At 42.6% G+C, this 14,189-nt stretch overlaps 1 protein-coding gene across 3 annotated transcripts in view; it reads right to left on the reverse strand.

The window, feature by feature from the left end:
- Positions 1–12,675, reverse strand: part of FAN1 (FANCD2 and FANCI associated nuclease 1) — a 42,272-nt gene extending 29,597 nt beyond the window's left edge. For 2 of the 3 annotated variants that reach the window (XM_067534551.1, XM_067534549.1), the window contains exons 1-2: positions 12,462–12,675; positions 8,297–9,766 (exon numbers count right to left, since the gene is read on the reverse strand). In XM_067534551.1, coding sequence (XP_067390652.1) covers positions 8,297–9,659 — 1,363 coding nt within the window. In that variant the 5' untranslated portion in view covers positions 9,660–9,766; positions 12,462–12,675. Of the gene's footprint in view, positions 1–8,296; positions 9,767–12,335 lie in introns of all 3 variants that reach the window. The other variant, XM_067534550.1, reaches the window with a different exon arrangement.
- Positions 12,676–14,189: the final 1,514 nt, after the last annotated feature.

Genomic DNA, 14,189 nt, shown 5'->3' on the forward strand with positions numbered 1-14,189 from the left:
AATAATTCTTATGTTTCAAATTTTCAGATGTCTGGTCAGATCAAATAGGGTTTGCTTTTCTTTCAGCATTAAATATATCAGAGCCAGATCTGCCACCAGTAAAATTATTCAATCCATTTACTCATGTGCAGAACCAAAGTCTTCCAAGAAGTGTCAAATTCATCTGATATCCGTATGAAATTTTGCATTTGGATCTTTGGTTTGGCTGAAAGACAGGAAAAAATCACATACAGTAGAACATCAGAGTTATGAACTGACCAGTCAATCACACACCTCATTTGGAACTAGAAGTACACAAACAGGCAGCAGCAGAGACCAAAAAAATTCAAATTCAATTTGAAAAGCAAATTCAGTACAGTCTTGTGTTAAATGTGAATTACTAAACAAAATAAAGGGAAAGTTTTGTAAAAGATTTGACAAATTAAGGAACTGTTTCTGTGCTTGTTTTATTTAAATAAAGATGGTTAAAAGCAGCATTTTTCTTCTGCGGAGTAAAATTTCAAAGCTGTATTGTCAATGTTTAGATGTAAACTTTTGAAAGAACAACCATAATGTTTTCTTCAAGAGTTACGAACAACCTCCATTCTCGTAACTTTGAGATTCTATTGTATAGCCAAATAGTTCCTTATTGGCTACAGATATTGAAGAATGCAAGTTAAACCACGTAAGGTTGGCATTAACCTGCCCCTGAAAGACAGTCTGTTTGAAATCTAGTCATTTAAAAAAAACAGAAGGTGTTTCAGGTATAGCACTGCTTCCCCTGTGACATTTTTTCTGGTTTTATAATAAAATGTTCATATTTGACAACAGATCTCTCCTTGTTGCTGTGTGAAAGACCCAAACAAAAGGAGATAAGATCAATCCATTCATATAGTGTGTAGGTGCACAAGGTGTTTTGCAAACATAAGACAAGGCCCTTGCAACAAGGATCTTACATTTTAAGAACTTGATGCTTCAAACACTAATAGGATAAGTTACAAGCAGTCCCACACTGGAACCACTCACCCGTATAAAGTTACTTTTAGGTGCTTTTCAGAATCTAACACTGCAGCAGTGTGCTCATAAAGGAACAAGAACTAATTTCTCACTGTCTAAGATGAAAGAAATGCAAAAATTAAAATATTGACCATAATTTAATTTGAACATTAAAAAACCTCATTAATCGAAGATTGTCTGGTTGGTGGATTTAAATGTGTTTACTTTCAGCATCCTCCTGCATGCACGTAGTTCTCTGACTCCTGATGAGCTTCTAACGCGTTTACCGCTTTCTGTTCCTGCTCAACTATAACTGATAATAAAAACAGACATATTAATTTGAACACCGTCAATTCTGATGTAATTAGAAAATAGCAGCTGACTTATACATGCTTATTAAACTTTTCTTTTGGCTGTAAACTTACTTCTGTCCTCCAGACTCTTTTTCTCTATCTCTTTCAATAAATCAGATGGATCATTCCACTGAGAGAACTCTATTCAAAGACACAATTTGTCGCTTCCCCAGTGGTCTTACAGTTTCTTTGAAATGTCTTTGATTCTTTGCAAATCAGAGACAGAGAGAGAGAAAATGCTGACTTGCACAAGAGTATCCTACTCCTCTTACCCCCCCATTGGAAAATGACAAAACTAAGTCTGAAATTCAATAACTGCAGTGAAAAGATGGCTTTAACGCAAAGGGATTTGAAAGGCAGACAGGAAAATAAAAGGTCCTGTGCTAAAAACTTACTTCTATTCAAGCATTATATTCTGCAGCATGTTACCTGGGGGTAGGGTTTTTTTAGTTGTTGTTGCTATTGTTAGTAAGATGGTTTCACTCATATGAAAAAGCAGTATCAGGTGTTCAGCTGAAATTAACAATCTCATTTTAAGTGAAAATATGATTGGGAAAAGATGCAAAAAGCCTGAGGAGAGTGATTACATGGTAATTATTTTCTTCTGCATTTTTAAGTAAGCATAACTGGCAATCATATTTGCTTTGTTTAGTTCCCTGATTGTGCATTAGTACCAGTTTGGTCTGTAGGAACATGTTACTCCAAGATTGGCATGTCATTTGCAGACTAGAATGAGGAGCTCCCATAGTGCATTAAGGAGTGTTACCAAAATGGTATTTTAATTTTTCCAATAGCGATATGGATTTTAAACAAACAAACATGTAAAATACAGAAAACATTCCTCACCAAGATTATCCATCTTGAATAAAGTAGGCAATAATGATAATGAGACAAAGTAGGACACATTTTAAGCCTACAGGTTTTGGTAATGCACCTTTACATTAACTGCTACTATATTATTTTAAAACTCAAGAACACCTCACAGGTTTTCAGCTAACAATGCTACAGAACAACTCACAACAAATCTAACAATGGTACAGAAAACTGCTTAATGATGGGCATTTAGAACCAGGAAGTATCTAACCAGTATATGAGCTTTTCTTTAGAACATTTGATTTTTATCTTTTTTTTGCATCCATTGCTTAAACAAATGGACAGTTAACCTGTTCTCAACATAAAGCACTTCCTTTCTTGTAAAGACTGGGGTGGGAGAGGGAGAATGAAAAGTTGCTTTAAAAGGCATTTGATCTTTAAAAATACATAGTCTCCTGCATAATAAGCACTGCAGCTAAAAAAGCTTACTGCAGAACAGATAGCAACCATACTCTGTAAAAGTAAATTGCTGGATGGAGCAATGCTGTCATAACATGTACTACTGGCTTGTCCTAATAAACATTCCTACATCAAAAACCATCAGCTGCAGAAATCAGATATGCATTTTAGCAGAAACGAATGAATTAGTGAAGTATACATACTATGCAAATATCTTAAATAATGCATTAGGTATATAGCAACAAGAAAACAGCCTTTTCCAATAAACGTTTTTATTGAAGCAGCATGACTTTGCATTAGAGTGGACTGATTTAAATCAAAGCAATTTAAATAACCGATTTTAATCATCATTTGAATCAGCAAGCACAAAACTTTCATCTAAATAATCCATTTCAATCTTGTTTTGCATTTGTACTTTTCAGTTATTTTCCTAAAAACTATCTTGATTTGCAACCAAATATAGTCTTTATGCTAAATTTGGTACTACTTTTTGCTAATCAAGAGGATGTGTATATCTATACACATTTATTTAAGCAATTATATATTAACAAATGTATTCAGATTCCTAATTTTTATTACATCATAAAATAGTGAATGATGCATTTCTTTCTTACTACATGATTCATCTTTTAATGGTAATGTGTCAAGCTGCAATTAAAAAGGCACAAAACCAGCATTTTTTAAAAGTTATTATTTAAATAAGACTACCTTAAATGTACTGGATATACAAGGAAAAAAAGTTTATCAAAAAAAAGTTCTGCACTTAAAACAAACTAATTTAATACACAAAAGAAGTATTATCCCTAGTTAGTGAACTGAATTTATTGTTTCTGGCTACCATGCCCTTAAGGGTTTAGAACTAGTAAATCTTAATCTTCATTCTTAGATTGGAAGAGAAAAGAAAACTTTCTTGTATTTTCAACTGCCAATCAGTTTCTCAACTTTGAATTAACATTGAATAGAACTAACTGAATAAACTGAAATGAAGAAAATATTCTCTCTGCACCTACAAACTGGTTTAGCACTTCAACAAACTCTGGCTCCAGGGGCCTGGTTAGTGACTCCAGCAGTCTAGTGGTTTAATTTTCTTTAAAACCTCACAAATAAAGGGTTCTGGGTTTTTTTAATTTGATTTATATTATTTTAGTAGAGCATAGTAAGGCATTAACATAGGTTATTATAATTTCTAATTTAATTTTAAAATAGGTTTATTTTTTCAGAAAAAGGCATTTAATTTAAACTAAAAAATCCAACAAAGAAATCACTGATTTTTATCCACACTGTATCGTACATAGCTGTTCAAATGACAACACAGGCTTTGGCAGCAAGATCTAATAGGGAACAGGGAATAAGTTTGTCGGAACGTTTAATCTATTTTGTCCAATATATGTTAAACTGAAGATTCTCTCATTTTATAGTAGCTTCTGTACAATCCATTATCTGTTGCTTTAATGCTATCCAGTCACTTCCTCAAAGCAACACTTCTCAGGGAGTCACCATGCTCCATCTCCTAGAGCAGGGGTGGGGAACGTCCGGCCCGCGGGCCGGATAAGGCCCGCCAAATCATTTGGTCTGGCCCTGGCAGTGGGGGGAATTCGGCGGCGGCACAGTTTCAAGGCGGCGGCGGGGTTCCGTTTGGGGGGCGGGGGGCAGTGCCTGCCACCGAAACCCTGCCGCTGTTTGCCTGTTTGGCGGCGGGGGGGAATTCGGCGGCGGACACTCAGCCGTCTTCCGCATACCACCATCAGGCCCTTAGCAGAAAAAAGGTTCCCCACCCCTGTCCTAGAGAAAAGGAGATCCCAATTTTACTATGATGCTGGGACACCACAGATAATTTATCAGCAATGCTTTGCAGTCACACTTATTCTATGCTCCCTGAACCATTGGGGGAAAAATATTTAGATTACACATTGCAAAAAAAAGCTCCCTCTATATAAAAGAGTCAGTGGAACTGCTCTGACATATTCTATGGGTTGATTCCAGGGTTTCTACAGTAACTAACTTGATTTGCACCTCATCACTGTACTTACATAACATGTTTACAGCCCATATAGGAACATTGATCCATTCTTTGTGTATGTTTCTATTTTACTTATTTACCATATCTTCAAACTGTCACCATACACATTTAAATGAGACAGAAGAGTTCTCAAAGAGCAAATTGTTCTAAAGCATCTCCACATCTGTTGTTCACTTATGTTCACATTGTATGTTTTCTCCATGCATTTATGAATTCTTTAAAATTTTATACAATATTAATTATAAAAATGTCTCCTCTTCCTCTAGTGGCAAGAGGACACCAGCATACTGTATTGCATTACTGCGTTCTCTACAGTGGTATGTATAGCTTCAGATCTTTAAGAAACAAACCTTACGGATTAGGTATGTATATGAACTGCAGCTACAAAACTACTCGTCCTAACAAGCATGAACCAATGTTTTCATATTCTGTCATCCAACTCCCGTTTGGTATTAAGCACCTGGTGATGTCAAACAAGTGAAACAAAAAACGTGCAGTATTAACCTTTAGTCCAAGATATGAATATTAAGAAAATGTTCAATGAAAGCTTCCTACTTTCTGTGATGACATTTCAGAGGATGCCTATCCAAAAATTCTGGATCTTTAGAGATTTATTTTTTATTATTATTGTGCCATGCATCAGAGTTTAAGATCATTTGGGACTTTTAAGAAGACTATTAATGGACAAAAAACTAACAGCTTTGGAGTCATGGTCCCCTAACAGCATTTATTTAACCAGCTTTCTTCTATTTTAATTTAAAAAGTGAAAAAACACACACGAGAAATTTTAAACTAGCACAAAAGAAAATGAATGTGAATAATTCACTTTAGATAGCAATGCAAAGGAACTGAACATACAAAAGGTTCCACTAGAAGAAATATTCCCCTTCTGAATTACAATGAAGCATTTCATCCATTAGTTAATCCAAACTGAGTTAATATAATTCATTAATTAGTGCAGCCAATTCAATGCTTTCAGGCTCACGTTTTCAAAAAGGTATGCATGGAAGTGCCTGGCACTTTTGTGCAGTCAGCTCAAACATACACTGATGTTGCACGAGCACATACCTATTATGCACACAAGCCTAACGTGCATTGTGAGGGAGCTGCACATCAGACTGGGATCTTGCAAAAATACAACAAAACTTAGGCATTTTGGAAATTTGGTATTTAGTGCCTTCAACAGCTATCTGTCAACATGACCAGGTGCCAGCTTCATTTTGTGCACCTTCCTCAGGAGGGAACTGCAACAGTAAAAACAGATAGGGAGCAATGGGAACTCCCATTACTTCCAGTCTGAAGCTGCTGGAGAGAAATGGGTGCTACCGATGTCAACATCACCCCTACTCACATCTTTGTTACTGCTAGTCGTTACTCTCATCTGAACAGACAGCAGAATGCAGGTTCTCTCTACTTGCAAGCAGTACCGGGTTTATAATGGCGCTGTTGTGCCGGACCCACACTCGGAAGGGGCCCATTATGGTCGCTAGGCAGGAGCGACGGAAGCTTCCTGGGGTGGGAAGGGGCACTGGTGCCCAGACTGTGGCCCTGCCTCTCCCCCGTTCCACCTCTCCCCCTCTGATCTTGCCCGTGCTCCGCCCTGAGTCCCCACCCCTGCTCCACCTCTTCCCCAAGGCCCGGCTCTGCCCACTGCTCGCTCTGCTCAGCCCCTAAGACTCCCACCTCCCCCACTGCTTGCCCCTAAGGCAGGAAAAAAATGGGAGAACACAACCCTCCCACTTTTAAAAGTGATGGGGCTATGAACCCGTGGCCCCTCCGATCCGCCAGGCGGCCAATTTTTAACCAGAAAGTATTGCTGACTGGACACTAAAAGACCAGTCACAGGAGGAACCACAATCAGCTTCCCCGCCAGGCAAGCAGAAAGAGCAGCTGCTGCTGCCTGGAGGAGCAGCAGTTCAGCTGGACAGAGAGAGCGAGAACTGGCTCCCCCCGGCCCTGTTGTGCTCTGGCCCCTGCCTTGCTCCGGACACTGACCCTCCAGTCCGCCCCACTGTACTCTTGGCCCAGGCCCCTGCCTCGCTCTGAGGACTGAACCCCTCCCCCTCTGCCCCACTGCATCAAAGACAACTTCTGTGTCCATCGCCTGTCTTCTACAATCATTCCCACAGGGGCCCAGAAAAGGTTAATTGGGCCCTGCTTGCAAGGTTAGAGTTGCTAGGATTCCTTCCTCCACTGTCTGCAAGACAGTAGTTTATGACATATATGGATTTGTTGTAGACTGCCCTCACTGCAGACTGCCACCATTCTGATAGATTGCATGGACCTGAACACGGGTGCAACTAAGAGAGTGAGAGAACAAACTTTGACAGAGATAATGACCACTGCAGATGGACAGAAAATGGAGCATCTCATAAAACCGAGAATCGCATGTAGTACTCAGCTGCCCTCATACTGCCCAGTCTAAAGAAAGTTCTGCACCTACAGCGTAACTCAGGAGTTCAAGATTGAGGGTTGATAGCCTCACTCTGGGTGATGCGCTCCTTTTAGCCCAGTGCTTGTGATATTTAACAACTCCATATGCTGATCAGAGAGGAGACCATGCTGCAATATAGGTTATAGCCAAACTCCCAAAATGTGGAGAGTTTTACTCTCCAAAATTCAAAATATTTGTACAAGGTTTAGAAACTATCTTAATAAAATGTTCTTATCAGTTCCCAGCAAATCTTTTATATATTTTACAGCAACCAAAGTCAAAATTGCTTTTCATTTTTTATACAATGTTTTATACATAATGCTATAGAATTCTGCCAGGATAGATTTTTAAGTCTATCTTTATTTCATACAAATTTCACCGGGTCAAAATGAAAATCACTTTTCCATATAAGATGCTTGTAGTGCTGTAAACATGTTGGTCCCAGGATATGAGAGAGACAAGGTGAATGAGATAGTATCTTTTATTGGACCAACTTCTGTTGGTGGAAGAAACAAGATTTCGAACTCCATAGAGCTCTTCTTTATGTTTGGAAAAGATAACCAAAGTGTCACAGCTAATTAAAAGGTGGGACAGATTGTTAAACAAAAGGAGTTAATACAAGTTTCAAGAAACCACCTAAAATGAAGTGGGCAACTATCACCTCTCCAGGTATAAGACAAAAAAGGATTCTTGGTTACAAATTGCAATGAGCCATAAAATCAGTGTCTCTGTTGAGACAATGATCTTTATTATTTAGTAGAGTTATGAATGTAAGTTCCCAGGATCATCTTTTGAAGATGTTGTACAGGTTTCTTTTGAGGAAGAAGACTGATAGGTCAGATATGGAGTGATTGCTTTGTAAAAAGTTTTTGCCCATAGGTTAGTGTTTTTGTCTTTTATCATGTTTTATCATGTTTCTGTAAAGTTCATTTGAGACTGTCTGGTTTCACCCACACAGAAACCACAAAGTTGGTCCAACCAGACCAACCAGACCGGTTATCTCAACCACCTTGCTTTTCCCATACAATGATTATTAAGGAAGATTTAATCACGATTGTTGCTGTTTCTCTTTTTGTTTGTATTTTTTGGGAAGGAGGAAGAGGGGGTTTCATCCTCACACTATCTACCTTGGGGTTTTATACTGTTGTCTATCATCATAGCATCTGAACATCTTCAATGTAAAAATGATAGCAATAGCCAAGACACTCAACACAACAATAAAGTAACTAAAGTAAAATATACCTGACAGTTGGTGGAACTTTGCAATAGTGTTGGTGTCCTGCTCATCAAAAAGTCTCATATCATCATAATTCTCCAGGACTGCTTTCAGCACCATCAGGAAATTCCGGAGATAATACGGGTGACCAGAAGAGTCCGACGCAGAACTAAGTGTACCACTTACTTTGTCTAAAATTTCACTGGAAGTACTCTGAAAATCCACCCTTTGCACAGGTTCTGAGAAAGCGTAATAAATCATCTCATTCCTTAAATCTTCATGATCTTCCATAGGAAGTACTCCTGTATTACCCTTCACTGGGCAGTTTTGTGTATGGCTCTCACACCTCACTTGTGTCCTCGATGAAGCAATATCCTTAACAGAAAACTGAGTTTTGGCTTCTGAACTATCAGATCTCTCTACTTTATTATAAGTTGCTGGATGTGTTGTGTGTTTGCCAAAATTAGGCACCAGGCCTTCAGAACAAATGTCTTTCTTGGTGTTCCCTGCAGCAGACACTAGTTCCTTGGCAACAATGCTACCTGAGGGTACTAATCCCGGAGCAGAACCCACAAGTGTCTCTTTATCACACTCTCGTGTTTCTCCCTGACTTTCAAGTTCTTTTGTTAAACTGTCTTTTGGGACATGCTGTTTCTGGGACCCTGCCAGAATTAAGTGATTCTCTTTCTGAGAGCCATTCCCAGCACAAGTCTCTCCATCACCCCATTCTGCAGCATTGTCACACATACTGTGAACAGCTAGAGGCGAGGAATTCTTCTTCTGGTTTTGTTCTGCCAGTTGTCTATTCTGGATATGGTGCCTTCTGGATAGTTTAGATGACAAGCTTCCCAAAGAGATACTTTTAACCATTTGCACCCTTGGCTCATTCTGAAGGTTGCTTATTGGAGCATTATTCTTCTTAAAGTAAGGACTAGTCTGCTGTCCTACGCCTGCTCTCATTGTCAACAAGTTGCTTTCGAAGAAACTTGTATTTTTCTCTGGAGTCAAGGTTTTTTTTGCAATGTATGGGCTGGAACTAGTGTTCAGATCTACACCCGATGGACTCTCACTCATAGAGCTGTCAAGTCCTGAATTAACCAAAATCATTTCCCCAGGGCTCTTCTGACACATTTCATCTATGTGCTTGTTGATCCCATATCTGGGCACCATCTGCCCGCATATAGGACAGGTGACGTTAGCAGGGGGAGTGTTGTTAAAAAATGAAAGGATAGAGGAAGGAGCTGAAGGTATGAGTGGTGTTCCTTTAATTTCTGCTTCATTCTTTTTCTTATTTTCATTTTTTTCCTTGTTTTTACTGAGGGACAAGCTTCTCCGGGGTCTTTTATTTTCTGGAGACTTGTCTTCCGACATTATGGGCTTAAAAAACATGTAGACTGCATGGGCTGCTTCATTTGAGTGATATTTTCTTATTCTGAAATCATTAAAAAGAGGAGTTTTCTTGGCTTTATGTTATTTGCCTGTCTCCTCTGCCCTGCCTGCAAGGAAATACATGAAAAGTTAAAAACAATTCTGAGTCTACTGATCAAAAAATCTATTAAGCGCCAAATATCACCAATGTGAATAGTGAAGATAAGAAATAGACTGAGCAGGTCTGGAACAATTAACTCCTTTTCAGCCTGCTACCTTTCCCAGTGCTACCACTATCCCTTTAATGTTTCACTGTGCACCAGTAGTGGACAGAACCTACTATATGGAGCAACACAGCTGTGTTTAACCGAACATTTCTAAAAAACTCAGTAACAGTCAAGTAGATAGACAGAACTGTTCCCCCTATCAGCATTTCAAGATCTACTTTGAACAGGAGAGTCTGAACTCTGACCCAGACTCATCAGGAGCCTTAGGCTATATCTAGGCTGAAATCATGAAGCAATAAGCACCTGAAGAGCATATTTGCAAAGCACCTGAAGAGCATATTTGCAACTCCCACTAAAGTCAGTGGGAGTTAGATGCTAAGCAGCTCTAAGGATTTGGCCCTTAATTTGCATATATATTTGAGGATTAGAGCTCACCAATATGCTAAAAAAACTGCTACAGGATGAGTATAGCTGCACTCTAAGGACTGCACTAACAGCTATATTTTGCTCTTGCACCCTGTCAACCTGGCTTCCAAGTACAACTACAGCAAACATTTCCATTTTGGCAGGACTTGTCAGCCACAAAATTGCATCAATGTATTTAAGAAATCTTTACACGGCTGAGGAGAGACAAACACCACAGGAGTGAAAAATAAGGCTGAACTAGAGAAGCTGCCACCTATCCTTTCATGCAGAAGCAGCTTGGCTCTAAATTCTGAAGAGCTGCATCCATATTTGAACATTTCAGTTCCTTTATTGCTAAGCCATATACCTTATGACTGACAATCTAAATGCTCAACAAATGGGAGAAAATGAGGCATAAAGCAGTCGAAGGAACATTGTGAATTTAAAAAAAAACAAAACCTATGGTGTAAGCAAACAAGATTATTTACCTGTTATTAACAGCACAACGGTTTATTTACCAGTGAAAACTTTTAAAAACTCAGTGTTCAGGCTTTTGGCCTTAATCCTGAAAAGACTTTTATGCACACACTTAACTTTACGACCACATGTAGTTCCACTGATTTCAGTGCATGAGTGTTTTCAGAATCAGGACCTAGGTTTTCATGCAACAAGTATCAATGAAGTTAACTTCACCTTGTTTATAGTCAAACATGGCAGGGGAGTGCTTGTTTAAAATGTTTGCATTTGACTGATTTAATTATGGAAACATGTTATGGGCTTAGACTGTTATATGTCATGGTAGCTTGTTTATACAAACTTAAAATTTGGGGCATTTAATTTGAATATCTATTTAACATGCGTAGTCACACAAGTCAGGGACTAAGTTTTCAACCCAGGTCGCCTGACTCTCTCTGTTGTGTCTTTTGCTCTTTACACAAACATACTATGCAGGAAGAATAAGGGCATAGTGGGGCCTAAATAAAGCTTCCTAACTATCTGCAACATGCAAGCCCTAGCTACATATACACTCCGTTGCACTGGCAGCTTCTAATATACAGACCCACTGAGCACCACCACCAGAGCTACACTGTCCCACACTGGGGTAGTCAATAGGTGACCCATGGGCCAAATCCGGACCACCAGATGCTTTAGAATGGAACGTGAAATCTTTTCATTTACTTATTACTATAATAATTATTTTTGTATCTTTTTGTCTGGAGTCTGGACTTTGACTATACCTTGACCAAGAAATTTGGACTTCAACAAAAAATAATTGATTAGCCTTGTCCTATGCTCCCACACCCACCCAGTCCCTGGTCTCGGCACCAACAAGAACGTGCAATACATATTTGTTGGTGGATCCTGCCCGGCATCCAGTACAATTTCCATTTAAAGGCAACATCTTCCATTTAAAACAACCCTGTGTGTTGAAACGGGTTAACAGAGATTCTGATGCTACCCCGGCCAGTTTGCAATCCCGTTTACCGCCCCGCTCCCCTGGCCTTGCTGGTACCCCAGTACCGGTACCCCAGTACCGGTACCCCAGTACCGGTACCCCAGTACCCCAGGACACGGGCAGGGAATTAAACCAGGCACAAAGCGCTGCCAAAGACACCCGGCGAGCGGAGGGGCAGACTCGAGCCCCCGGCGTTACTGTTACCGTTACCAGGCCAGCAGGGCAGCCAGACCACTCCGGTCCCAGCGCCCCGGCCCCCTGCTCGGGGGCAAGGCAGGGCGCTTTCCCAGGCAGTCCGTGCTCCCGCCTGGCACCGGCCCCTGGCCCGCTGCCCAGTGTCACCGAGAGGCGGGGCAGTTACACCCGCCTGCATGGGACGGGCAGCCACGGGGCCCGGGGCACCGGCCTCCACAGAGCGAAGGGCCCCGCCCCGCCCTCAGCGGGAACACTGCTCCGCCCGGGGCGACACGATGACCTCATGCCGTGACGTCATACTCCCGCCGTGACGTCACCGCGCAGGGCTCCAGCTCTGAGGGCGGCGAAGGCGGGAGCCTGTCCCGGTCCCGCCGCCCTGCGCCCGGGCAGGACACACAACAAGCGCAGCGCTACCTGCGACCGACCCCGAGGAGCCGGGCCCGAGCGAGGCGGCGCCATGTTGCGCCCTCCGGCTCCCTCACGCGCCGACAGCCGCTCGCTGCCCCGCGGGCACCTCCCCGCCCCCCTTCCCTCCCTCACCGCTCTGCAGCCCGCGCCGCAGGGCCAGGCGCGATGAGCCGAACCCGGAGTGATCGATACGACACGACACGATAGCCCCGGCTGCCAGCTCAGTCAGCTCGGCCCGGCCCGGCCCGGCGAGAGCCCGCGCGCTAAGGCAGCGAGCGGGGTGGGTGGGCGGGAGATGAACGGCTCGCAAAGAGCGCCGCGCCCGGCCACGTGCGAGCCGGGGCCGGGCCGGGCCCCGCGTGCGAGGAGCGGGAGCTGTGGGCAGGCCGGCAGGCAGCCTGCGGGAAGGAGGGTTGTCGCTGCACCAGGTGTACGGAGGCCGTGTGGGGCCGGGCCGCGCCGGGCTCTTCCCTGCGAGGGCGGCTCGGCTGGGAAGGGAAGGGAAGGGCAGGGCCGTACGGGGCCGCGCGCGGTTGGGCTCGGGGCACGTGCGGGCCAACCTCCGGCCTGCCCCGCCCCGCCCCCTCGCAGCTGCTCGGCCGAGTGACGTCGGGAAGGACGCCGCCTTCCCACGGACGGTGCCGCGTGGCCGGCTCGGCGCGGCGCAGCCGGGGCTAGTTGCGTGGCGCGCTGACTCCGCTCTAGAATACTGCCACTTTCGCAAGGGGGGAGGGCAGGGCAGGTCCCGGCGGTCTGCCCCACTGCGTTCTGCTCAGCTGGTCTGCACCTGACTGCAGACTAATAACCCTCCTGCTGCTGCTCCTGCCCCGAGCACGGGCCGGGCGTGCTGCGGCCGAGTGCTGGAGTGACGGCTTTACACAGGACGGCTGGTGAAGCTGGGAAGGATGTTACACGTGAATGGAAATTCTTTGCATTTAACATGAGCATTCAGGCTAACGACAGGCAATAGAGATGTAATAACGCAGGCACTCAGCCTGCACTAGATCAACAGAGGGATCATCTCTGCATAAGCAGGAGGGTACGTGAGCATCTGTCCAGGCCTATCCAATTGCAGTCAAGGTCTTGGTAACGCCCTGCTCCTGCACTGAGTCCCTCCCTCCAGGCTGTAAAACACCTTGCTTTATGGTTTAAAGAAAATACACATGAAAAATGCTTGGTCATAGGCAGGTGTAATTCTTTAATCATTAGATAGTTTGGCTCTCAGAAAATCTTATTTACCTAACCTCTTGTAACAAATATAGCGTATGACTAGCATCAAGAAGTTCAGCAAAGATATTCCACATTAAACCAGAGCCATCATACAAAGGCCAGGCTGAGATCACAAACTATTCTAATAGACAGTAGGTGTGGGATGGATTAATGGTTGAAAGGAAGTAACAGAAAAGGGGGGGAAAAAAAGAAAACCTGAAGCTGCATCCCTTAAAAAATTATTTTGTGAGTTGAAAGGTTTAAAAATGCTTACAACAGTATCTCCAAGGAGACTGAAAAAAGGCTCCAAATCCTAAAAGATGAACAGCTGCTCTTGAAGCTCCACGGGGAGGCTGAATCTGGCAAGTGTAAGATAAAGCATCCAACTTTCTATTTATCATTCAACCAAAGCAAGAAGCTGAGAGATCTCCAGAACTCCCAATTTTAAAGTCTATTGAGAAAGTTCTTGAAGCCAGAAAAATGTTTATCCTTAATCATTAGAAGGTTGAAAAATTGAGCTTAAGCAGTTTCACAACACTGGGTTACTAAATCACATACATTATAAGGGAAAGGAAAGGATGTTCCTTATTAATTTGAAAGGGTGGTAGCATTTGCAGTGGCATACACCCTATCCAGTGCATTATTGTATTT

This window comes from Emydura macquarii, unplaced genomic scaffold (genome assembly GCF_026122565.2).
Source record: "Emydura macquarii macquarii isolate MOO-44397 ecotype Brisbane River unplaced genomic scaffold, CSIRO-AGI_Emac_v2 contig_3451, whole genome shotgun sequence".
In the NCBI taxonomy this organism is placed as follows: Eukaryota; Metazoa; Chordata; order Testudines; family Chelidae; genus Emydura; species Emydura macquarii.